The 27916-nt window shown below is 40.0% G+C and overlaps 1 protein-coding gene across 1 annotated transcript in view; it reads left to right on the top strand.

The window, feature by feature from the left end:
* Positions 1-4536: 4536 nt before the first annotated feature.
* LOC143288582 (uncharacterized) overlaps positions 4537-27916 on the top strand; it is a 49796-nt gene continuing 26416 nt past the window's right edge. Inside the window, exons 1-8 of the mRNA XM_076597203.1 lie at positions 4537-4690; positions 8132-8264; positions 22127-22264; positions 23640-23816; positions 24424-24591; positions 25599-25766; positions 26535-26702; positions 27457-27624. Of these exons, the coding sequence (XP_076453318.1) occupies positions 4638-4690; positions 8132-8264; positions 22127-22264; positions 23640-23816; positions 24424-24591; positions 25599-25766; positions 26535-26702; positions 27457-27624 (1173 nt within the window). The 5' untranslated portion in view covers positions 4537-4637. The remainder of the gene's footprint in view (positions 4691-8131; positions 8265-22126; positions 22265-23639; positions 23817-24423; positions 24592-25598; positions 25767-26534; positions 26703-27456; positions 27625-27916) is intronic.

Genomic DNA, 27916 nt, shown 5'->3' with positions numbered 1-27916 from the left:
TCAAAGCAATAACTGAACAAAGCAATATCAACATACTCATATGAACACAAGTACTGTGTCGAAGAATATAGTTTACAAATCATCAGCACATTTTACACACCATACTTTCATCGATATGGCGATGACGCTAGCCATTGTGGGAACAAACACAACACACTGCTTACAACACAACAAGAGAGAGAGAGAGAGAGAGAGAGAGCAGGTTCTAGCCAGCAACAGCCAGGTGGAAAAGTGACCAGTGATCACCCACTCTGTCTACTTATGCAAGTTAAGTGAACTGCACTGATGCTAGCGTGGCCCGTGAAGCGAATCGGCTCAAATCCCCCTTGATTAGCATTGTGTTTGTGACAAGGTGTTCAGTGATAGATTTCTAAATGATTCCTGAGCCGACTTATGTTGGATTGGTCGCAAAAGAAAGTGCTCAATACCTCAGTACTTTATGATAAGTATAAAATGAAGTGTTGATTATTTAAGATGAATTTTTAATCTTAATTTTATTCTCCTGAAAAGGGTAAGTTTTAGCGAGCTCATTGCTGAAAATCACAAACTGCGTTAAATCAATTTAACGTAGACAAACACAAATGCAATAGATCAAGATGGAATTGCAATAATTCTGCCAGTATATAATACTTGCAGTTTACTGATCCGACAAAAGAGATATTAATTAAATACGCTGCGTCAGAAGCACAGATTAGAGCTCACCCAGTGGCACACAGCAACACTGGTTATGGAGTGGTTGTGTGGCGAGAATGACAAAATGATGTAAGCTTAGTGTCAGTTGAAATTTTTAGACTGATGAACAATTAAACTGAAATCAAGCATGCTTCTAAGTGATTAAAGTGTGTGTTTAAGCACAACAAATACAATATTGCAGTGAACAATACAGAGACTTGATTCAACGGATGTTTAGAGAATACGTTTAGAATGGGCTTGCATTCAAAGTGGGAATTGCGTCAGACATTCTGCATGAGCTGTTGAAGACCGGCAAGTTAGTTGTGCAAAAAGCGTCTGCTATACGGCTTTCAGCTTGAGCTGTGAGTTGAGCCATGATCATCTGTAGTAGCTGAGCACTTGGCTGCATCTGGAAGGTAGGTGATGGCAAAATCGACCAACATGTCTTGATGTGAAAAGAACGGTATGAAATAAACGTTTTTCTTTGGAAATGAACTGGTATTTGCAAATTAATGTGCCTCATGAACCCTGGTGAAGTAGACAGGTCAATTTAGCATCGGAAAGAGAATGCAGCTGGCTGGAGTATGAAGGTGGCAAAATGTAGTGCATCAGAAGTCATGAAGAGCAAAGACTCTCTGGAAGATGAACATGGGTCAGTTTCCAGAACTTTGTTGGAAAATGGGAGTCTCTCAGTCTGATTCAATATAAACATGTGTTTACAATGATTATTCAAATTTTTTGCATGTTATCAGGATAGCAACTGAATAAAGAAATATCTGCAACAATTTTGTGAGAATCTGTTTTGTTTTTATGTCTTCAATGTGTTGAAAATTATTAAAAACATCCAAAATTTCGTGGCCATTTTGTGATATGGCAATGTATCTAAACATGAAGTGGTCAGAAATAAACAAGTACAAACGTTATCAAAATCCAGTCCATAATTGCATGGTCTATAATTTTTTGTTATGATAAAACATCGATCATCAATGAAAATAGCACTATTAAGTTTGAAATATTACGCACAAAACAACAACAACAAAACGCGTGACAGACGTACACAACCCTTTCCACTTGACATGTTTTTCATTCATTCAAAGGCAAGCACATTCTTGAATATACTACACGCTCTTTACTTGCAACAGGTGGTCAACACATCTATCTTCGACAGCACATACACTCATTTTCTGGGGGGAAAAAAAGACTATTCAACTATTTAAATGCATATCGACGTCACATGTTAATTTTCGGTTCCTCTTGTCTGTGTTACTTCTGTACATGTAAATGTCCAAATAAAGGCATACATGTAAATAAAATTGGAACTATTTTCACATAAATCATGCAGATTCAACATGGAAAAGCACAAATCGGTTTGAAAAAAACCTTCAATCGTGTGTGTTTGAACACAGATTCAGAGAATGTGGTGTTTCCAACAGTGAGTGAAATGTACATGTAATTATTACACAGAAATCTCCAATATGTTCATTCGCATCCAATGGTTGATACATTGTTTGAAAATAAACTGTGTATGTTAATTTTGTTGTTGTTATGGTTTGTTAATGCATTTTTCTCTCATCCGATTAAGTTTAGATACAATCACAGTTTCTGACACATGGCGAGATGCGGTGATATTCGGATACTGGCGTAAGATTTCGAAACGAGTCAATTCATGTTGTTCGATAAGACTGCTTTCAGTTGAATACTTGTGGCATCAAAAGTTCCATACAACAAAGTTCAAAGTAGAAAATCACCCCCTTTAATTACCTTGATTTTGGCTTGTGCTGTCTGGTGAAGTTTTATCACGAAATGATCGTATTATCAGTTCACGTCACAGACAAAAATTAATGTGGAAGAAAAAAAAATTTCCGAAACATGTCAGTCCTTACGATATTGTTGTTTTGCAAAATTTGATAAGAACAGCCATGCATGTTTTACATCACACATCCAAACAATGCATTCATTGTGAATAATTTTTTCAATATTCAGTTTGAAGCATTTCACGTTTAGAAATGCTTGAGATGAAGTGAAGTGTTACGTTCGGACACGGAACACATGTTCTTCCATTCTGCTTTACGCAGACAATAATATTTCTTCTTATTCTTAGCTTTTGTTGTTGTTGTTGTTGTTGCTTTGTTTTTGTTTTGTTTTGTTTTTTCTCATATTTATACTTTTATCACATTTTGTTTTTCTGTTATCCTACAGAATATAATTGTTCACTGTAAGGATAAAGCTAATTGAGTCGGTTTTCTGTTTATTGATCGAATAAAAAGGTTTTGTTTGTTTTTTAATCGGTGTTTTTATCACAATTATTCAGATAAAGAGGATAACTTTTGTCAAGTGATATAAATCATGTTGTTCCCATTTCATAATAGAATAAACAGTAGTACTTTAAACAGTTAAACATTGGAGAGAATTAATGTGAAAATGGATGCCTGCAATTAATGTTTCTGAAAAAAATTAAATCAACCAGGGTGGGGAAGTTAGTTTAGGTATTTGGGTTCCACTGATGTTCATTTGTCTTAAGGTTTTAGACGGGATTAGTAAGATATGTAATTTTGCGCAGACTTTGTTTGATTTCATTGCATGGGATGAGGATTGCATGATAGATTAATTGTTAGCATTATTATAAATCCAGTAATTCAAACATCCATGCTGGGAAAGTTAGTTTGGGTAACTTGGATTCAATGTTACACATGTTACAACAAAGTTTAATATAATTATTAACGAAATACATTATTTATTATTGTTATTAATATTATATTATTATTATTACTACTACTACTACTACTACTACTACTACTACTACTACTACTACTACTACTACTACTACTACTACTACTATTGTTATTATTATTATTATTATCCCACGCTAAATTGACTTCTGCTATGCTGGGGTTCATGAGTCACAATTGCAAATATCGGTTCATTCCCAAAGAAAAATATGTATTTCATACCGTTCTTTTCACAGCAAGACAATGTGTTGGTCGATTTTGCCATCTTCTGCCTTCCATGCTTTCCGAATTAATTGTCTAGACAGTGCTCAGACAACGTTCATTCAAACATATGATTCAAACAATCAATGAAAACAAACGGAAACATTATGAACTGAACAATCCACGCAAACATGCATAAGCCCACCCCAGAAACCACGATGGCTTTGATTAATACACTGATTTCATTAGGTGCTTTCCCTGTTTATATGTTACTAATTACATATATTATATTGATCAGTTATCAATGCTTAACCTTACCGATTCAAATCTTTGTTGATTGGTCACGGCGTTCGCTTACTTTCATCGTTATAGTATTTCGTTCTAAGAATGTTATGTGTAATCTCTTTTTCTAAACAAAATTTCGCCAGCTATGATTATCACACACACACACACACACACACACACACACACACACACACACACACACACACACACACACACACACACAAACTCACATGCGTCAGTGAACAGTTACTTTTCCTTCACCTGTAGTTTTTTCCCCTATCTTTGCCAAATAACACTTAGTTATAGCTAAAAGAACGAACACACACACACACACACACACACACACACACACACACACACACACACACACACACACACACACACACACACCACACACACACACACTGAAGAATGAACACACACACACACACACACACACACACACACACGCGCGCGCGCGCGCGCGCGCGCGCGCGCATACAGAAGAGTATCGACACGCTAGTGTCGTCCAACTGTTTTTTGTGTCTTTTCTTTTTTTCATTTCGTTTATCTAAAATAAAGGAAAAAAAAAGTTTTGTTTTTAAAAAAGCAATCACAGTTACCTCCCTCCAACAAACTCTCACGTTGAGAGTTGAAAACGACTGTAAAGCAATAAAAAATGGCGCGACTAATGGGAAAGACGATGGCTCGATTCAGCACAAAAAATCAATAGTCTGTATTGAGATCGAAAACATAAAAAGACAAGTAGAAATGGAGGAAATCGAAGCATTCGTTCGCAAGCTCTGTGCAGAAGGTGACCTGGGGTAAGTTTGTTATTTGAAGTATTGCGACGGCACCATATTGAATCTGAGATTGAGAAGATCAGAATGCAAGTCGGAAAGAAAGGATCTCAGATGTGATGCTTTATTTTATTCGATTTCTTAAGTAACGAATAAGCAGTTAAGTGGCTTTCTTTTTATCAGTGTTAGACAGTTTACTCCTTCACTGATATCTTGGCATAAACTAAATTTATTCAGTACATACAAATGTAGCAAACTTACCAGACATAGCGTTAACAGTAACCGTACATAGAAACAGCAATGGACCATGGTTATTATTGTCAATTGTGTTCGTGTATTTGTATAAGTACATGTGCTAGTAAAGAACAAATAGTACTCAGCAGTAATTTCTGTTGTTTTTACCAGGACTCATCTGGTCCATTATCTCAACAGTATTATTATTAAAGCTTGTTTATTGGGTGTTTGTTTTTTTCTTCTTAGTTTTCAGTGCATGTTTGCATATTTGACAAAGTGTCTGAATAGAAAACCATTTTAATGTGATTCAGAATGTCAAAAGATTCAGATACTGATATCTACAAACCATTATTTTACACTAAACTTGCATACAGACACAAGCTTATGACACACACAGTCACACACACACACACACACACACACACACACTGACACTTAGCAAAATTATTTCACATGACAGTACACACACACACACACACACACACACACACACACACACACACCAGCATTTAGGTTTGGTTCAGGTCATCCGACTGGTTGCGCTTTGTCCATCACTTTTGTTGGTACATGACGTGTGTGTGTATCTGTATGTTTGTGTAGAGACGATGCCAGATGTGTTAGTTTGCTGTGCCATGAATGAACACAGAAAATACAATTATAACTGGTCATTACTAATCTTTATTTTGCAATGCTGAAACACTGACCCATTTTGACTGCCCAAGATGACAAATGTTCAGATTATGGCCCAGTCTATATAAAGATCACAAGTAGAATCAAAAGCAAAGCAGTAGAGCTGATACTCAGATCTACAGTTTAACAATCACTTGCGTTAGTCTAGTGCCATTGTTTCAGGAAGCACTGTCTTCTTTGTGAAAATCCAAAACTTCACAACTGTTAAATGTCTCTAAACTTTCCAAAAATACCATGACATTGACAGCATGATTTGCAGACCTGTATGTATAGGAGTCCAAATGCACAAAACAATGTCAGAATGTGTGAGTTGGGTCATGAAAACGTGAGCATACCCTGAGAACAAAGTATGGCTACTGTGGAGTACTGAAATGACAAAATAAAAACGGTCATGCACGTTAAAGTGCACCTGTACATATCTTGATCGGATCTTGATTTTACTCGAGAGAGAGCCACTCTCTTGCAAAACACTTTTAACAGCAACGAGTATAAGTGTCAACTGTCCACAGATGCTGAAGAAATCTATCTGATTCAGACTCTCCAGACACTAGGAGAATGGAAGAGAAGCATCTGTTCTGAACACTCATTTGTTCTTCCTTAACATTGGGCAGTTCCATTTGACAACATGTTCCACGATGCAGATGATGATTTCTTACAGCAAAATGTTCTACATGTATCGTAGCCATCCTCAGTTGAGACTAGAGGGAGAGTAAAAAAAAAATTGATTGGTATTGTAGTCCACCGCAATGCACAAGCGAAGATGCCTTTGTGTAAATATACCTGGCTCAGTACAAGTAGTGATTTTGTTCACTATGTTCATCTGCTCAATGTGGAACTGGAGAATAATGTCAGTAACGATTACATGATTATTTTTTAGGTTTGAAATTGCAATAGGGATCGTTTTGCAGGAGAATAAGAGAAACCTACTACAGCTATTTTAGCCAGACAGATTTTATTGAAAACCACTTAACCAGTTAGTCAAATGACCGACTGGTTGGCTAATCGATGGGTCATTTGAAAATTGTAGCATCATTGACCGATGACTGCCAAGTGCCATGAAACCTAAACACAGCTTACACACACACCACACACACACACACACACACACACACACACACACACATGTATGCATCAATACATGAAAACACATTAACACATGTGGCATATTTCATTGTTTATTTGAAAAGCTGCATGTTTTTATTTGCAGACAGGTTGTGATAGTGATCTGATCTTCTCTGCTTGCATTCTTATTATCTCACATTCTCAGCCTGGTTTCCCCTCATAGATGTGGTCTATCCTTACTCTTTTATTCATTGTTCTCAGATGACTGTGACTGTGACTTTAATGAATGCAACACTAATATAATTTGCTTGCTAAGTAATAAAAGTTCTGTTACTACTGATAGTGGTTAACATTTGGATAGCTGATGGCACAACTCAGTATTCTGTTCTATAATGGCTCATTGGTTATGAATGGTGGTGAGTCCAGATACCTGGAAGAAGTACTCACTGTACTGGAACTTGTCACCTGGTGGGATCAAAACAGTTTTAAGTAGACTTAAAGTTAGAACTCAAAACTGAAAAGTATCAAAAAATTAAAATCCTAGATTTCATTTTTAGGAAGTTTCTGTCTGATCCTGTACTGTTTGTAGTTCCTGCAGTGTCTTCTTCTTCTTCTTCTTCTGCATTCACTTGTATGCACACGAGTGGGCTTTTACGTGTATGACCGTTTTTACCCCGCCATGTAGGCAGCCATACTCCGTTTTCGGGGGTGTGCATGCTGGGTATGTTCTTGTTTCCATAACCCACCGAACACTGACATGGATTACAGGATCTTTTACGCGCGTATTTGATCTTCTGCTTGCATATACACACGAGGGGGGTTCAGGCACTAGCAGGTCTGCACATATGTTGACCTAGGAGATCGTAAAAATCTCCACCCTTTACCCACCAGGCGCCGTCACCGTGATTTGAACCCGGGACCCTCAGATTGACAGTCCAACGCTTTAACCACTCGGCTATTGCGCCCGTCAAACCTGCAGGGTCTGATTTATCATCTTTGGATGATGAACATAGCAAGCATCTAAAAGGCAGGCAAGAAGTCGGTATGAATCATCCTGACCCACCTTTCAACATTTTTTTAGATGTTTTCCTCGGGACATTGGTACAGTGGTATCGGAAGCATTTTGCCAATACTCTGATAGTTTTCTTTTCATAAAATAGGCAGCTAGTGCCTGTTGCCTTGTTGATCCAAAAACTAAATCAATGGATAAAAGAGAATTGAACAGCCAACCATCAAATAGATATGGGGTGGGTGGGCATTAGCTCTGTAAGTTAAGAATCTAGTTGTTTATATTTGGTTCATGACACAGTGGATCATTTCGTCGGTTCATGACAATGTCAGGATGTCATCTTCAAAATGGGTCAGGAAAAACTGCAGTTTTCCTTACCCATTGGCCACCCCATCACCCACTGTGTAACAGAATCAGGATATTCATGTATCAGTATGTATAATAATATGTGTAATTGACTTGTGCTCCAGCATACTGACCAAGAAGCTGATTCGTACCCAGTATCAGGCCCATTTCAACAAAACTACGGTCACACGAGAGGAGAAAGATAAAATCAATGAAGTCTTGGAGACAGTCATTCAAGAACTAGCTGACCAGTCGAAGGTAAGTTTTGTTATAATATTTGTATATCTTTTTATTGCAAATGATTCATTAAACAATATATTTAGCCCATTTGTTTGGTTTTTTGGAATTTTTGTTCCAGTTGATGGTGAACTTGAAGAAGAATGGTAAGTTAAGAGGAAAATATAGGAGACATTTTTATTAATAACAAAGGTGGGTGAAGTCAACGTAAAAGATCAATCACGGTCTCAGAAACTAAGCTGGCAAGCTTTTTGACAGCAAAGAGTGTTTGCAAGTGAGAGGGTGAAGTTCTTTGATGACATTCACTCCTTTCAAGTTGCACGTGGGCCGATTAAAGTGTCTGCTGTGCATCCGGCTTGCCACCTCTTCAAACAAGTCAACCATCTGATTCTGCAAAAAGAAAGCATGAAAAACAAAAAGCATGTGTTTCACGTTCAGTGCAGGTTCAATCATGGAGCATTGGCGGTTGTCGATTTACGACACTACAGTCTGCATTGAAATGTGAGAACACTCATTCCTAAAAGCCACGCCCCCTTCATGAACTCTGGCTGGCATTCAACTTGTCGTCTTACATCACTCCTCTCCCTCTCCTCCTCTTCTTCCAACGCTCCCTGCACGTATTCTGTCAGTCATAGCCATTTGTTAAAAAACGCTGTCTGATTGGATAGGTAGACTGAATTACATTACCATCAAATGAGCTGTCAGTTTCGTCACTGTTGTTGTCAGTCACCTTTGTTTTCAAACCAATCATCAGACAAGAGAGATCCTTCTCCATTGTGAAAGCTGTCCATAATCACAAGTAGAGCTTTCAGAATTGTGTAAATCTGCTGACTGTGACTATTTGCTTTACTGGACACAGTTTTCAATGCCTTTTTTTGCACATGATGCAAGCCACTTTTCCATGCGCGTATCATGTGCTCAGTTAGTAAATTATTATCGAGTAGAAAGCGGTCTTCTACCTGATATGTGTTCAGTTAAATAGTATTTTTATAATCCAGAATTGAACCAAACTCCAATGAAGGAAAAATTGGAACATATGCAGGACGTCAGTGGACGTCTTATAGGCACTATGGCAATACTTTTTGTAAGACATCAGCTGACATCTTATAGGCACTCTACTGGTTAAGAGTTGGAGTTTGGATTCACATTTTCATAGAGAATAAGACTTGAGAGTTGGAGTTTCTGAGTGAATTCATGCATGTACTCACAGACTGGGGGTAAGGGGGAGAAAAAAGAAACTGAGGCAAAATAATTGTATAGGGGTATGAATGAGGTGGTGGGGGGCAGGGGCTGAACTTTTACAAAGTTTTACAAGTAAGATATAAATACTGGTGATAATGATTGAGTGTACACACAGATGGGAGGATGATCATGTCAGTGAATGTTATCATGGGGCTTTCTTTGCTGACGCAGTTAAATAATGACATAGGATCAGAGGTTGAGACCTATCATCCTTTGTTAGGATACTCATCGAATCTATATATTGTACTCATCTAATATATGTTGTATATAAAATATACATTATATATGTTGAAATGTAGTGATTTCAACCATGTGTTGAAACTTGTTTTCTTTATTTCGTTTTAGTGTTTTTCCACCATTGTGATTCAGACAGATGATGAAGATGAACAACAACAAAAAAACAACCGAACTGCTACATAAAGCAGAAGTTCTTTTTTGATCACCATGTTTAGCAGTGAATGCAGACTGTCTTTTCACCCAGTTGTTGGGTAGAAAAGTAGTCAGTTGCAGTGTGTAACTGACAGTACAGTAAGTAGACAGTAACAATGTTTTACATAATGCAGAAGTTCTTTTTTGATCACCATGTTTAGCAGTGAGTGCAGGTCCTTTCACCCAGTTGTTGGGTTTAAAAAAAAAAATTATAATTATCTCATTATTTCCATGCTAGGCATCTGTTCAACTCCTACTTACTTGCTGTGTGCAGTGAATTATCACTTCATCAGTGACAGAGATGCATATGATAACAGATGAGTGTATATCGTGGCGTTCTGTACATTTATTTCTGATAAAATCAGAAATGGTGTAAATGTGTCTGCATTGTTTAACTTGGTTGAGAACCAGTTGACTTTCTGCTGTGAATTTTATGCAAATTTTTTGTCAGAATGATTTTTTCCATCTCGTTATATTCTCTTTTGCGCACCTTGCTTTAACAGTTTAAGTTTTGTACTGTATGTATAGTAAACCACTGCTTGGAGATTATATATATGTATATATCTATCTCTCTCTCTCCGGAAATAACATGTAAGAAAAAAGAAGCCATCATTTGAAATAAATACAAACCTGCCTACCACTGTGATTTCTCAGTACAGACAGAAAGGTTCACAGCAAGCAAAGCAGCCTGAACAGCGATCACTCAACACTCACTATGGACACTCAACCCAGTACTTAGTTCTAAAGGAATTCATGCTTCACATCAGTATACTTTAGCTGAAGTTGTAAATATTATTATGGATGAAATTCCAAACTCTTGGTTCACTGTTGATAGTGACTCCGGGGAAGAATTTGACAGCAGTGTTGATTCGCCAAATGACGAAACTGACACTGACAGCACTGGCGAAGAGGAAGAAAGTTGTGCATGGAAAAGGCAGCGTGTTACTGCTTCAGTCGGGGATAGATAATTATCGATTTTCATTAGAATTACTTGCAATAATCAGCTTTCTCTTTTTCATTAATATAAAGAAAAAATCAGCAAGATTGATTGAATGGTTCCAAAGATATGATAGTTTGAGTACAGCAACCCCCATGTGTCTCAGTCAATCTCTTGCACTGGCAGTTTCCAGCTATGCTCTGGCAAAGCTGACCTAGTTTCACTCCAGGCAGGCTGATTGACAGAGAAGTGGCATAAGGGTTGAAAACAACAACAACCATGGTCTTTCAAGTTCAGTTCAAAGACTTTTTATCTGCATTTGGGTGACAAGCCACAGCTGGCACATAAGTAGCAGAAACATTTCAACAATCAAACACGAGCTGAAAGCAAAAGAAAAGATTGAATTGTGTTTTTTGGCTCGCTCTGTTATTTTGTTACTAATACACTTGTGAAAAACATGTTTGGCTATTTGAAAACTGAAGTGACTGCTACTGGGCAGTTATGTTGGAGGTATGCAGGTTTGTAATTTTTAAATGAATGCATGCACTAACGATTAGATTTTTTCCTCAGCTTTCTTGGATCAAGGGGGAAGGGGGTGCTTTGCTATGCACATCGCATATTTCAGTGTTTCCTCTGTACTGTACTGGTTGAATAAGCAGTTAACGGTTACTTCCAGTCATGTCAAGATTGGAAAACAGATCAAGTTTGAAAAGTTCTGTGATAAGCCATCAGTCATTGAGTGCTCTCAGCTGTCATCCCAGTCCTCATCAGTCAGTCACCATTGTGCGGTCTGGAACAAAAAAAGAAAAAGAACAGGGGAAAAAGAAGACTGCTGCCTGTTGATGTGACGTCCATGTTTTATGTTCCACAGGACCCGCCAGCCTCCACAGATGGTGGGCAGTTTGTAGACTCTCCCTCGCCAGACCAGGGGAAAGAGAACCTGCGGCGCACAGGCTTCGCGTGCCTGTCCAACACAGCACTGCCGGCAGTGGGAGTGCCTCGCAAGGTGGCGTACAAAACCAGCAGGGCAGACCTGGGTGTGACAAACCTCAGTCACAACCACTTGATCCAGGTGTCGTTGAATAAGAACACCGTTTCTCACACTTCCAAACCTGCCAGCTTCCGATTTCGCTCCAGCTCCACCGGAAACAATGAAGTGCCTCAGCAGCATCGCAGTTCGCCCAGAAAGAGAACTAGCAGTGATTCAGTGTCAAGCAATAATGCAACAGAACTTGTGCGTGTAAACCAATCATCTGATGAGGTTGATGGTGACAGTGTGTCTGGCTCTAAAGTTGTGGAGAGCTGTAAAGAGGATGTTGAACACCATACAGCCAGGAATGCTGCTGGTAACAGCAAAAGTTCTGCAACAGAGCGTAAACCAAAAAGCAGGCAGGAGCTTGACAGCAGGAAAAGGAACGATAAACATGACTGCTCTAGTGACGAGGTGATCCTTATCCCAGTGGATTCAGATTCCTCAGCGTCCAGCAAGAGGCTTAAGATTAATTCGCCACCCAAATGGAAGAAGTGCCAGATTGAGAAAAGGAAAACTGAATCTGAAGCATCTGCTGGCAGTGACAGAAGCTGTTCTAAGGCTTCACCACCCAAACAACGGCAGCATAAGAAAGCCAGGAGGATGTACTCCGTGCAGTCTGTGCTGGCTGCCATCATGGAGTCAGACCAATCCTCAGACTCTGCTCAGAACATGGAGGGGCTTCCACATAGGTCTGAGGAAGAACAGGAAGCCTCCTCCTCCTCACCACGAAAGAAATCTTCAGGGTGGTCCCAGCAGACGAGGCATTCGCAGCCCGTGGAAGTGGATGGCAGCGCTACCACTAGAGACAGTCCAAACAAAAAGAGACACAGCTCTCAGGGCAATGCTGCATTACTTACCAAACGGCGAAAGGCAAGCCAGAGTAATGGCAAATCACGGTGGAGTGCGCCCACAAGGCAAAAGTCTGAGGGTTCACAAGAGGAGCTGAGAAGAATGGGTAAGATATCAAATCATCTGCCAGTATCCTCTGAAAAGCATGGTGATGGCTTGGGATCGGTTTCTGTGGCTAGGTCTGACAGCATTTTACATTCAGGATTCAGTGCTCAAAAGTTCTTTTCAAAGAAAGTCAAACATGTGCCAAAATCAGAAATAAAAGAACAGTCAAACTCTGCCAGAAAAGCAGGTGGAATGAAAAGAACTTTAAAAAGGTTCAAGTCCATATCACATGGTAGCCTTGAAGAAAATGCCCATCAAACGACAGTTTTAAACTCGTCAGTGTTGAAGAAAAGACTTATTGCAAGAGAGAACGGCAAACAAGCTTTGAAGATGTCAAGGTTGACGGTCAAAACTAAAAAAGGACAAAAAGGTTTGAGAGCCAAGGTGATGGCACAGAGACAAACAGAAAGTGGGGATTCTGAATCAGATGCAGATGATCTGCCCTTGAGCCTTTTGCAGCAAAATGGGAAGCAGCTCAGTGAGATTTCCAAGCCGCAAACAGATACATATCGGACCCTGAAGTCGAAATCCAAGAAAGAAAAGACAAATTCGCACAGAATCACAGACACCAAAGAATCTCTTATCTCATTTTCTCCTCCAGTAACACCTGTTGTAAAGAAAACAGTGAAACATGATGGAAAGACAAAGGCACATGCTTTATTCAGAAATGCAATGGACACATCCCCGAAAGTGAAATCATTGACATTAATGTCAGAAAGTACAGGGGATGAATCAAGTTGTTACAAAGTGTCAGGTGGAAAACGAGCATCTGGGGGACCAACTCTTCACAGAGGCACCCTTGTTGGTAAAAAATGTGTTGACTCGTCATCAGACATCACAGAAGAAGAACCAGCGTTTCAGGGCCAACTGCAAAAAATGAATCAGGGACTAGAAGTGTCAGAGGACTGTAGACCTCACAGAAAGTCTGTGTACTCCCTGTCAAGTAGCACAGAAGAAGATGCATGTAAATCTGCAAAGAAAGTGCTTTTCATGAAGAAAGGAAAGAGGCAGATAAGTAGTGCTGTCAAAGTTAGAGCCTCAGATGAGCATGTGGACTGTACATCTCACAAGTCTGTGTTTTCCCTGTCAGACAGCACGGAGGATGGTGCAGATAAATCCTCAAACAATGGATTCACTCAAAACAAACCGCTTTACAGTTACTTGAAGAAAGGAAAGAGGCAGATAGACAATGCTGCACTCAAACATGGAGCCTTCGGTGAGCATGCGGCTGACTCAGAGAGAACTTTGGAGAGTGAAATGCCAGTTGAAGAGATCGGTGCATTTGAAACTCCTCCTCAGGAACAAAATGGACAAGATGAGCCCTGGTCAGCAGTGTTGTACTCTGGAGAGCCTCTCATGTTTCCAGTCATTCAGCTGGAAGACATACAGCAAGGAAAAAAGCCATCCCTCCTTCCAGCCGACTGCGGATATGACACGGTAAGTGCCAAAAGAGAAAGAAATATTTTTGACTTTTTGGAATCCAGCAACGGGACAGAGGACAGCTTCAGCGGCGCTGATGGCGTTGACAGCAAACCGCCCAAAGTGCGGATCTGTATCTCGGAGGTGAACAAGGAGCAAAGCCACTGCTTCGTCAGGTCTGACGAGGTCATGGACAGGCCACAGCCTGCCAACCTGGACGAGTCTCGGACCGTTTTGAAGAAGCAGCGTACGGTGAAGAAAATCACACCCCAGCTCCGAACAACGTTGAAGCTGCGGAAGCAGGTGTCGCCGGACAAGAGAAACGAGTCGCCTCAGGTGGAGGAGTGGGCAGTCGTGTCTCAGGAGGAGTGGGAGGACACGTGTGGGGATCACGAAAATGGGCTTGGGGTGGATGCGTCCATCGGTGATGACAGTCCTCCATGGTCCCCCCTGAAAAGACGTTGCTCATCAAAGGTGTGTTGCCAGTGGGTGTGATGAGCATAGTGTCTTGATGCCCGCCCTTGTGTCATGGCGCCCTTTTGTTGTGGTGTCTCTGTCGTGTCATGGTGCCCCTGTCGTTTCGTGTCATGGTCCCCGTGTGTCGCTGCTCACTGCTGGGGCTTGTAATGCTCAGCACTCACTCCACACGTATCAGTTTGGTGTTGTGGTGCTTTAGCTTTGTCCTTGCAGGTAGTGCATGGCTTTTTGGTAAGGCGTGAGGCACTGTTGTGTTACAGGTTTTTGCTGTGACTGGAATTTGGTGTTTTCTGTACTTATGCCCCTTGCCTTTCCTTTCCTGCTTTCTTTTTTTCTTTTTTTCTTTTTCTTTTTTTTTTTTATCCCTCCATGTCCAGCTTTTCCCTGAATGTTTTGTTGGTATTCTGCCTGCCTGAATGATAATACACTCACATGTGACATATTTCTTGTGTACTCTGTAAGTGTTCATGGATGTTACATAGTTCTTCCATTTTCAGTTGCGTTTTCCCCACATGCTAATGGTATTTGGATTTCTATTCTGTCTCCTCCTCCCTCTTTATCTTTGATTGGTTTTTAGTGTCAGTGAATATGTCTGAAGGCTGGGGTACACATCTGGTTTTTGGGGTGGTTTTTTTTTTTTTTTTTAATATATATATATATATATATATATATTTTTTTTTTTTTTTTTTTTTTTTTTTTAACATTTTATTGGCTGTATATTGTAGTATTGTTTTCTTTCTCTTAAATTTTTTTTTATAAGTATGCTTAAAAACAGTAAAATTGATGATATCGCTTTTTGACTATGGTTTTTTTTTTTCTTCATTTTCTTTTTTTCTTTCTGCTTCTTCTTTATGCTTATAAACAGAACAGTGATTATATCATTTCCTTTGTTTCTGCTTCTTCTTCTTTTTTATGGTTATAAAGGGGACAGTGGTGGCATAATTTCCTGTGTTTCTGCTTCTTCTTCTTCTTCTTTATGCTTATAAACAGGACAGTGTTTATATCATTTCCTGTGTACATACATATACATATATAAATACATAAAACTTTGCGGGATGGATGTTATTCCCTTTGGAATGTCCAGGTTGGTTGCGCAGAACCCTTATTCCCTTGATAGTTGATACCCAGCTCAAGGAACTTTCAAATCTGTGCCATTTTCTGTCTTCTGTTTTGAGATATTGTTTCTTTTTGTTTTGTGTGTGTACACTTTTTCTTTTTTTTTTTTTTCTTTCTCAAGGCCTGACTAAGCGTGTTGGGTTACGCCACTGGTCAGGCATCTACTTAACAGATGTGGTGTAGAAGATATATATATGATATGTCCGTACGCAGTGACGCCTCATTGAGTAATTAAACTGAATTGAACTTTGTTTTGTTTTCTAAGTGGTGTTTTAAATAAGTACTTATAAGTATTTGAATCTCAAATTGTCAGTCAAAAACTGAAAAAAGAGCATGATAATAATTTAATGGTATTGATATAATATCTACGTTTTTATTCACTAACTTGTTACTGTGTACTGTTAAGTCTTGAAAATGATATGACAATGAAGGCCTGTTGATGAAGCTAGTTTTTTCTCGTACACACTGGTGAAACATTGTGTGCCAAGGTTTGTATAAAATATATAATTTGATTCATGTATATTTTAAGTTCAGTCTGATATATGTGATAATTTAATACATTGTTCTACAGTTTGTACATCAAGCAAGGTCAAGGTCATAACTTCACATCATACACTTCTGTCTTCTGACTGTCGTGTTGTTGAATTTAGGGTTAGAGTTTCTGATTGTCACTTTGTGTGGTGTATGTATTGCAGTAGAAAAACGAAATTGTAAAGACTGGTGGAACATTGCTTTAACCCTTTCATTGCCAGAGGTGGAGAGCTAGCTCCTGTACAAATCAGCTGAGCAGCAGAACACTTCTGTCTAAACCAGCCGTTCAGGAGAGGGAAAACTGTGTCACCACCAACCCACTTTATATTGCCACAACTTCGCTTCTACTCATTCAGTCTTCTTCATTCATAGCTCATTTAAAGGGCAAAGAAAGCAAATTGTGACAAACATTTTTTATTTGTATGAACACATTGACTGAAGTTTGGAATCAGTTGATGAAACTGAAAAATTGTGTACTTTTGGGAAGTTTTCACATAATCTTAGTTGTTTTAAACATAAAATACAGTATTTCAAGTGCAAAATTAACACACAGACCGGGAAAATACAACTGGAAACATAGACATAACACAGTGTAATGAAATGTGCTCACAGGTATGTGCAGATATGAGAATAATACACACACACAGTATCACCATCAGTTCCACAGGGAAAACACCACCACCACACACACTATGTTGCAGAACTGGAAAGTTTCATGGTTCTTTTCACAAATGTCTTTGTACATTATTAAATAGTTTCCTATTTGTGTGAATTTGATTTAGCAAAAGAACAACAACACACACACACACCAAAAAAACAAAAACAAAAACAAAACACCACATCATATTTGGAAACACCAGCACCACATGCACTGTATGTTGCAAAACTGGAAGGTTTCATGGCTCCTTTCACAAATGTCTTTGTCCATTATTAAATGTCTTTATGCCACTTGTCAGTTATTCTTGACTGGTCTTGCGAATTCTTCTCCACCTGTCACTGTCAGCAGTCAGCACTTTATCGGGCGAATTATCGTATAAATTCATTTGCAGTGCCACCATGGTGTTGTAAATACCCTTTCGTTTGTTTCCTGAAGGGCTGGCCGTGTTTCGACTGGAGAAATCTGCTGAATAAATTCAGAAATATTCGACAACGTGCGTCAGCTTGCAACTCAAACATAGAATAGACGTTCTGGAAACACGCTCTAAACATTTCAGACTTGTGTGGTTTCACGTAAAGAAGATCGAGCAAGGTTTGTAACTCTAGTGTTCAAGTCGCCAGTCGGCGCTTGAGGCGTTGAGCATACAAGTCTGAACACTATGAAATGGTGCTTTGGCACTTCCAGTCCTCTCCAGGAAGCATGTTTTTATTTTATTTTTCTGTTTTCTGTTTGTTCACTTGTGGACATTTCTGTTTAGTCTTAACTCTTATTAGCTCAGTACAGCCAGTCCTCTCTTCTCCACTACACAGACCCCTTGGATGTCCAGTGGGTGTCTGAATGACCCAACCTTTAGCTTCCGTCGTCGGAATTGTGGTGTTCTTTGTCAACATTCACCTCTTCAGTATAAGAGCCTTCTGCTTGCAATATTTTGATGATGGTAATTGGGCTGAAACGCTGTTAACGTCGTCTCTTTCGCCGTTCGTATGGAGAGAGTTAATGTCCAGCCTGTGATTATTTCACTCTTTTCTTTTGTTTTGAGTGAATCCATTGTGTTTGTGTACAGTGTGTGTGGTGGTTATGATGTGACACGAAAACTTTCAAAACATGTCTTTGGTGTGTTTTTACAAAACACTTGATTTACTAGACCTTGTGTTATATTATTATTCTTTACATGATCATCTATCTTTATTTTTATATATATATATATATATATATATATATCAGGGTTCGTCACTAACGGGAGCACTGAGCGGAACGCTCTGAAAAAACAAATTGCGCTCTGGAAAATTCCTTGACTCAGAGCGCTTGCGCTCTTGATTTTGAAAAGACATAAGCATACACTACTGTATCTTAATTGTTATTCCATTGTCCATCACAAACAAGAGTCAAAAGCGCGATCGTTTTGCATTTACCGAAGTTTGAAAGTCGTCTGTTTACGTTTTGTTAGTTCAACTGGAAGTAGGCCTAGTGAATCAGGGGAGGCTATGCAAAAGAGCGCTCTTCAGACTTGAAGAGTAGAAAAGTGGAGCACACGATCGATTTCGCGGCCGTGCAAAATCAAAATGAATTTATGTTTGAGACTTGTTGCTCTATGTTTTTAGTGTGCGCTCTTAGTTTTCAGTTTGCGCTCATCAAAATTCTGAAACTAGAGCGCAGGTGCTCATGTGAAAAAATGTTAATGACGAACCCTGTATATATATATATAAGATATCTTAGTTAAAGGGGGCAGTAAGTCAATAAACGTCTGGGCTTGGGAACTTTGCTAAACAGGGGCAAGTAAATATGAAATGAAGGATTCTCTGAAGAAATTATTTCCCATGTCCTTGCCTGATTTTTGTTTGGTTGGTTGTTTTTTTTGTTGTTTTTGTTTTTTATTATTATTGTTAGTATTTCTTTCAATGATTTTGCTTGTAACATCTCATTTGATTCAGAAAATATATTGCTTGGAGAAGAGATTAAACAAAGTATTTTCTCATACTAGTCATAGAATTTAAACCAGGGACTACTGTTCTGTTGCCACAAGTTCCTTTGCACACCCGTAGTCTTAGTGCCATTGTATGTTGGTTTTGCGGCTCACCTGATTCAGAAAATGTATTGCTTGGAGAAAAGATTTCACAAAGTATTATATCACAGAATTTAAGCCAGGGACTACTACTGTTCTGTTGCCACAAGTTCCTCTGCACACTCTTAAGTGCCATGGTATGTTGGTTTTGTCGTTATTTCGCTTGAGAGACTGGCACCCAACTGCTCTGCTCAAAGTGGTGGAAAGGGGGTCGGGTTAGCCTGAGTCATGTTTGGGGTTTGAACCAGCATTTCTGCTCAAGATTTATGAATTATGTGAGAGAGTGAGTGACATGTGATGTATGCTATTTCACGTACTCACCTACATGTATGTATCTGTTCTTCTGTACTCCATTAGTCAGGACAAAATGTTCTGGTGAAAGTTCATTTTCTTTCCTTGCCCTTTCTGTGCAGATTTCATTTTACGGAATGTCATTTCTTTTCACTCGTCTAAAAGCTCATCTGTGTAATCTTTCCTATGTGCACTAGTATGAGTGACTGTGTGGAGTGCTGTGTAGAAAGCCGGCTCCCCAACCCCCGCCTCTCATACCAAAACTTTTGTATACATTAGATAGTTTGGTTTGGTGTGTGTGTTCACAAACTGATAAAGCAATGTCAGGTCTCTGTGAGGATGGGTATGGTATACGCACACACACACACACACACACACATATATTATTACAATTATTACACACACAGAGCAATTAAGCATGCACACTCTCACAAAAACTACTCGCTGGTTTATTTATACGATGTATATTTTTTTTTGTTGGAAGTGTTAAGACTTTCTGTAGTTTGAGCTTTCTTGGATTGTTAACCAAAAAATGTTTATTTTTATCAAAGTAGAATACTTTGTCATCCTCTCAGTGACAGTCAGTTTTGTTTAATTATATTAAACTTTTATTATTATTTTTATTAGTATTATGCGCAATACAGGATTTCCATTTTGGTTGTGAATAACTGATATTAACACATAAAAAAAAGACAGTTTCACTTTTTATCATTATCAGGTCTTTTTTGCAATAAGAAAAAAGGCATGCTAAGTAATAGGCATAATGATAGGCATATGAATACTAAAAACTAAAGTAAAATTAACACTGTAGTTACAGGTAAGTACCACTTACTCGGTTACTGGTAAATTGATCCTCTTCATGCCCTGTGGAACATATTAGGCCACCACCCCCACGGAGATCTCAACCACTGCCTGTCTCTTGGGCTCTATCTGAGCTAGCTTCCTCCAGGTATAGCTTAAAAAATTGTAAGGATTATTTTTGTCTTTCTTTTATACTTTTACTTATGAGAAACTTATCAGGGTTTTCTTTTTTTCTTTTTTTTTCTTGATCAAGCCATTTCTTTCGTCAGTACCTTTTAACTGTCACTCCATTATGTGTGTCAGGTCAGATAAATATATCTGCTGCTGGTAACCTGGATCCCAGTACTACCTGTCACAGGGTCGAATTGCTGGCGACTAAACCATCACCCCCACCAGCCCTCTCAGGAGTATGGTGAGGAGGGTGGCTAGACACCCTGGTGGAAATAAATGACCCATCAAACAGCGCCAGCTCAGGAGAGCTACCTGTGGCCACCTAGCTAAGGGAGTAAACCCTGACAGAAAATCCGGTGCGGGGCCCCTAAGGCAGTTGGATGGCAAACTTTGTCACTTTCCGGCAGCTTTTGCAGCCGCATTGGCACCAAAATGTAACAGCCTTGCTGTTCCTTTGGATCTGTCAGCAAGGTGGAGAGGGGGGACAAGCTGCATGGGCAACAGCCTGTCTTCCATATTACATTGCCCAGGCTTATATCCTCTGTGACAGAGACTGTCTCTCTTGCATCGGTCTCTACAGTCACAGGCGACGCTGCTTGGTCCAAACAGCCCAGTTAGACATTAGGTCAGTTATACTCTATCCATGGTCAGCCATGACCGAAGGAGGCCTACTACTACTATGGCAGTAAAACTACTTAAAGGCTATGGGACCGTTAAACCTATCAAACCTTTTTCTTTTAGACTGTTGTTTTGGATGGTGGCTTTGTGTGCGTGTTTGTGTGTGTGTTTGCACTAAATTTACAAATATTGTCATAGATTTTCATGCATGATTTTTACTTTCTGTCAAGGATCTGCTGATGTAGGTGGTGTTTTTCTTTTTTTTCATGAAGGAAAGAAAAGGCTTTGATTGTGTTTGATTGGTAAGCAATGATATAAACTGATATTTTGGTTTACTTAGACGCACATTGTGATGATCATCATTTCATGCTATGTAGGATGGAAACAAGTCGACAGCTGTTGTTGGTGAAATATCCTAAAAGTAGGAGAAATTTCATGTATTCCATGTATTCTTGAAGTTTGCTGTATTATTTGTAATGTTGTGCTTTTTGGAATTGTGTATATTCTGTTGTAAAACGTTTGCCTCGGTGTTGTGGATTGTTGTTACAGTGTAAGAAATATCTGTTACTGTTTTGACAAACATAAACATGTCTCCTTGAATCTTGAGAGTTAATTTGATTGAATTGGATAATGATGGCACAGTCCGTGCCAAACATACTCAGACATTAACGTCGACATGATGAGATAAAAGGGGATGGGCGAGGGAAGGGTGCAGAACAATTTAAGCCTGTTTGAATATGGCAGGAGAAGATATTGTCATTATGAAAGGTGTATGTCTTGTGAGAGAGAGTATTTACCATTGGACTCTTTATTGATTTCTTGAAATTAGCTAAATAGTCCTTAACGTAAACTGTGAATTACTGGTATTTATTTTAAAAGCCTTAATTTACAAAATCTATGCCATTATGTTTGAAAACATGATTTTCAAACAAGGTGTTTTTGTTTTATTTTCATACATATGTAAATTATCACTTGGTTTACTTGTTCTTCCATTACATAGTTTGCTGCTTGGTTCATGTTACTCTGTACTGGAATTCCTTAATATATTTCATTAATTGATTATGATCAGTTGAAAGAACTTTATTTTTTAATGTAACAAAAAGTGAAATGACACACATGATTTTTTTTTTTTTTTTTTTTCCAGTCTAAAAAAAGAAAGGCTGCAGCGCTGGCCGCTTTTCGCGATGCGAAAGATGACCAGCCATTGAACGGGGGGGAATTACTGGACATTACATCGCAATCAGACGACAGTTTCGAAGAAGATACGCCTGTGAAAGCCAAGGTACAGTATACTTTGCAGCCGTTGATAAAAGCAAACATCTGGTGTGTACAGTGGCACTGCAGACAAATGCTGTTTAAACCTGGCATGAAAGGGATCAAAATTTGTTCATAATGTTCATGATTTCTTCTTCTTCTTCTGCGTTCGTGGGCTGCAACTCCCACATTCACTCGAATGCACACGAGTGGGCTTTTACGTGTATGACCGTTTTTACTCCGCCATGTAGGCAGCCATACTCCGTTTTCGGGGGTGTGCATGCTGGGTATGTTCTTGTTTCCATAACCCACCAAACGCTGACATGGATTACAGGATCTTTAACGTGCGTATTTGATCTTCTGCTTGCATATACACACGAAGGGGGTTCAGGCACTAGCAGGTCTGCACATATGTTGACCTGGGAGATCATAAAAATCTCCACCCTTTACCCACCAGGCGCCATCACCGTGATTCGAACCCGGGACCCTCAGATTGACAGTCCCAACGCTTGAACCACTCGGCTATTGCGCCCGTCATAATGTTCATGATGAAAAGGATATACCACTGGACAGGTATTTTGATTTATTCCAATTCTTGCTCTCATACAGCAGAATCAGTCAGCTGATAATCAGTAACATTTCTGTTATTGCGCAATACTTTTGACGGAAATTTTTTTTTTTTTTTTTTTAATCCTTGTCTTGACTTTGGAGGGGTTTGATTAACCCCTTCAGTGCTGGGGGATAAACAGTAGAAAGTTGTGTATCAAGTCATAAAACAATAAGCATAAAACAGAAAATGATCTGGAGATACACCAGTCTAGACAAACTGTGTGATTTTTCAGCCTTCCAGAGTTATTTCCCTTTTTCCGATGACATCGTCAGTGACTTCACTATGCATGTATGTGATACTTTCTGTGGCAGTCAAGGGGTTAATGACCTCTTGCTAAATCCCTGGAGGTCAGGCTGTTCAGGGCATGGGTCTTTGGTTCGATGAAGATTGCGATGTTTGAAGGAGGCGAGTTCTGTTTCTATTTGTATTTCTTTGTTTTTTTCACAACAGATTTCTCTGAGTGAAATTCGGGCTGCTGTCCCCAGGGAGAGCACGTCGATATACTACAGCGCCACCCTTTTGTGTGTGTGTGTGTGTGTATTTTTTCCTGCGTGCAGTTTTATTTGTTTTTCCTATCAAAGTGGATTTTTCTACAGAATTTTGCCAGGAACAAGCCTTTTGTTGCCGTGGGTTCTTTAACGTGCACTAAGTGCATGCTGCACACGGGACCTTGGTTTATTGTCTTATCCGAATGACTAGCGTCCAGACCACCACTCAAGGTCGAGTGGAGGGGGAGAAAATATCGGCGGTTGAGCCGTGAGTCAAACCAGCGCGTGGTTGGTTGTCATTGCAGAAGCCTCAGAAGAAAAGGAAGAGACTACAGCTGGAGTCGTCAGACGAGGAGGAGGATTTGCCCTTGAGACCAGCGTTGAACCTTGTGGATGCAGAAGAGGTGGGGAAAAAGAGCAGGGCTGATGATGACCTGGAGGTCAGCTTTGAACCCGAGACGGATCCTCTGCCGAGCGTTAAGGTGGGGGAGGGGTGTGTGGGGGGTTCATATGGAAATCTTTGGACATGGTATGACAGTAAATTTATTAACAGAAAAGTGCTTGTCTAGAATATAATTAGAAAAGAAAGCGTGTGCTTTGGTGTTGGGAGAATAAGTCTTTGCACATGAAAATTAGTGGCTATTTTCTCCTCCTCCTCCTCCCCCCCGTTCCCTCTCTCCCTCCCTCCCCCTCTTCTTCTTTGCCTTTCTGTTTGTTCTCCTTTCTCTGTGCTCATAGGCAGCAACCCCCATGTTCGTTCATATCAAAAGAGTAGATTTAATTACACACACTTAACCGTGACCCACTAGTGCAGACTCCGGCAGGGGTCTGACATTCCTGTCCTGTGCAAACTACTATCCACCTATGCGGAGAAAGTAGATTTTTACTTGTTTGACCGTTTTTACCCTATCAAAAAAGCAGCCGTACTTTGTTTTCAGGAGGTTTTGGTTTTTTGTTGTTTTTTTCATTCATATTTTTCTGCCTGTTTTTTTTTGTTTTTTGTTTTTTTTGTTTGTTTTTTTAAGGTTTTAGAGCAAAATCTGTTTGATAAGGCACAATGTAAGTATTTTTATTATTATTGTGCTGCAGAGGGCAAAGAAGAGGAAGATGAAGCAGCAGACGGACTCATCAGATGACGACGATCAGCCATTGAAGCCCAGGTCTGTGACTGGAAACGAGGAGAAGGAAGAGAGTGGCCAGGATGACCACAGTGCAGGGGAGCTGTCCGGAGATGATTCCACTCCACTAAAACCAAAGGTGGGTTGTGGTTTTGTATGTGTGTGTGTGTACTGCTGAAGGGGAGATTTGTGTGTGAGTGCGTGTGGGTTGTTAGAGCTATTGGAACTTTGCGAGGTTGATTCTAAACCACTCAAACCAAAATGTTTGGGGTTTTCTGTTGTTTTTTTTTTTGGGGGGGGGGGTTGTGTGTTTGCATGCACTACTGTAGGGGGGATTTGTGTGTGGATTGCTAGAGTTATTGGATGTTTGGGGGTTTTTTTTGTTTGGGGGGGTGGGGGTTTGTGTGTGTGTACTACTGTAGGGGGGATTTGTGTGTGAGTGCGTGTGGATTGTTAGAGCTATTTGAACTGTGTGAAGATGATTCTACACCACTCAAACCAAAATGCTTTTGTTTTGTGTGTGTGTGTCTACTACTGTGAGACTGCAGATTACTGCATATGTATGTAGTTTACCTCTGTGTGTGTGTGTGTGCCTGTGTGTATGTCTGTGTGTGTGTGTGTGTGCATTTGCCTCTTTGTGTCGCTGTGTGTTCATGTGTTGGTGTGTGCAGTTTCACTGAAAAGGGCCCAGTTTCATTTTTGTTTTTATTTCAGTCATTTGTCTTCTACGTATCTTTCCCTTCACTATATTTTTGTTTATGTAATCACTTATTTCTTTATATTGTCTTATCATTTCATTTCATTTCATGTCAATGTTTTTCGCAAACCTAAGATAGGCTCTCAAGGCCAGATCAGGGTGTTGTATTTACATAAAGTTCTGGCATCTGCTGCTGCTCCTCCCCCCTTCTTCTTTTTTGATTTTTTTTTATATACACTGCAAATGTAGTGTAGCATGTATGGATCCATCCACTTGGTTATTATCTTCTGCTTTTTCATCAACGACGTTGATGTCTTTGTCTTCTTCTTTTTCTTCTATATCTTCTTCTATGTTCATGGGCAACGACTCCCATGCTAACTCGTATTAAAGAGTAGGCAACTGTACTCTGTTTTCGGGGTGTTGTTTTATTCATTTTTTACACTGTGCAGAGGGCAAAGAAGAGGAAGATGAAGCAGCAGACGGACTCATCAGATGACGACGATCAGCCATTGAAGCCCAGGTCTGTGACTGGAAACGAGGAGAAGGAAGAGAGTGGCCAGGATGACCACAGTGCAGGGGAGCTGTCCGGAGATGATTCCACTCCACTAAAACCAAAGGTGGGTTGTGGTTTTGTATGTGTGAGTGTGTGTACTAATGTAGGGGGGATTTGTGTGTGAGTGCGTGTGGATTGATAAAGCTATTGGAACTTTGCGAGGATGATTCTACACCGCTCAAACCAAAATGTTTGGGTTTTGTTTTTTGGGTTGTGTGTGTGTGTGTACTACTGTAGGGGGGATTTGTGTGTGAGTGCGTGTGGATTGTTAGAGCTGTTGGAACTGTGTGAGGATGATTCTACACCACTCAAACCAAGATGTTTGGGTTTTTTGGGTTCTTTTGTGTGTGTATGTGTGTGCAGTACTGTAGGGAGGGGTGGGGGGTTGTGTGTGAGTGCATGTGGATTGTTAGAGCTATTGGAACTGTGCGAAGATGATTCTACCAACCATGAGCTATTGGAACTGTGTGAAGATGATTCAAACCAGATGTGGGTTGTTGTTGTTTTTTTGTTTTGTTTTTCTACACGCACTCACACAACCCCCCCGGCCCCCCTACAGTAGTACACACACAAAAAAACATCAACCCACCTTTGGTTTGAGTGGTGTAGAATCATCTTTGCACAGTTCCAATAGCTCTAACAATCCACACGCATGTTTGGCTATTATCTTCTGCTTTTTCATCAGCGACATCATTGTCTTTGTCTTCTTCTTTTTCTTCTATATCTTCTTCTTTGTTCATGGGCAACGACTCCCGTGCTTACTCGTATTAAAGAGTAGGCAACTGTACTCTGTTTTCAGGGTGTTGTTTTATTCATTATTTACACTGTGCAGAGGGCAAAGAAGAAGATGATGAAGCAGCAGACGGACTCATCAGATGACGACGATCAGCCATTGAAGCCCAGGTCTGTGACTGGAAATGAGGAGAAGGAAGAGAGTGGCCAGGACGACCACAGTGCAGGGGAGCTGTCCGGAGATGATTCCACTCCACTCAAACCAAAGGTGGGTTGTGGTTTTGTATGTGTGAGTGTGTGTACTACTGTAGGGGGGATTTGTGTGTGAGTGCATGTGGATTGATAAAGCTATTGGAACTTTGCGAGGATGATTCTACACCGCTCAAACCAAAATGTTTGGGTTTTGTTTTTTGGGTTGTGTGTGTGTGTGTACTACTGTAGGGGGGATTTGTGTGTGAGTGCGTGTGGATTGTTAGAGCTGTTGGAACTGTGTGAGGATGATTCTACACCACTCAAACCAAGATGTTTGGGTTTTTTGGGTTCTTTTGTGTGTGTATGTGTGTGCAGTACTGTAGGGAGGGGTGGGGGGTTGTGTGTGAGTGCATGTGGATTGTTAGAGCTATTGGAACTGTGCGAAGATGATTCTACCAACCATGAGCTATTGGAACTGTGCGAAGATGATTCAAACCAGATGTGGGTTGTTGTTGTTTTTTTGTTTTGTTTTTCTACACGCACTCACACAACCCCCCCGACCCCCCTACAGTAGTACACACAAAAAAACATCAACCCACCTTTGGTTTGAGTGGTGTAGAATCATCTTTGCACAGTTCCAATAGCTCTAACAATCCACACGCATGTTTGGCTATTATCTTCTGCTTTTTCATCAGCGACATCATTGTCTTTGTCTTCTTCTTTTTCTTCTATATCTTCTTCTTTGTTCACGGGCAACGACTCCCATGCTAACTCGTATTAAAGAGTAGGCAACTGTACTCTGTTTTCGGGGTGTTTTTTACCCTGTGCAGAGGGCAAAGAAGAGGATGATGAAGCAGCAGACGGACTCATCAGATGACGACGATCAGCCATTGAAGCCCAGGTCTGTGACTGGAAATGAGGAGAAGGAAGAGAGTGGCCAGGACGACCACAGCGCAGGGGAGCTGTCCGGAGATGATTCCACTCCACTAAAACCAAAGGTGGGTTGTGGGGTTTTTTTTGTGTGTGTGTACTACTGTAGGGGGGATTTGTGTGTGAGTGCGTGTGGATTGTTATAGCCATTGGAACTCTGTGTGGATAATTCTAGACCACTCAAACCAAGATGTTTGGGTTTTTTGGGGGGGGGTTCTTTTGTGTTGTGTGTGTGTGTGCAGTACTGTAGGGGGTTGGGGGGTTGTGTGTGAGTGCATGTGGATTGTTAGAGCTATTGGAACTGTGTGAAGATGATTCTACCAACCATGAGCTATTGGAACTGTGCGAAGATGATTCAAA

The sequence above is a fragment of the Babylonia areolata genome, chromosome 12 (assembly GCF_041734735.1).
Source record: "Babylonia areolata isolate BAREFJ2019XMU chromosome 12, ASM4173473v1, whole genome shotgun sequence".
In the NCBI taxonomy this organism is placed as follows: Eukaryota; Metazoa; Mollusca; class Gastropoda; order Neogastropoda; family Buccinidae; genus Babylonia; species Babylonia areolata.
Note: the sequence above shows the minus strand (reverse complement) of the source record. Positions and strands in the feature narration are given on the sequence as shown.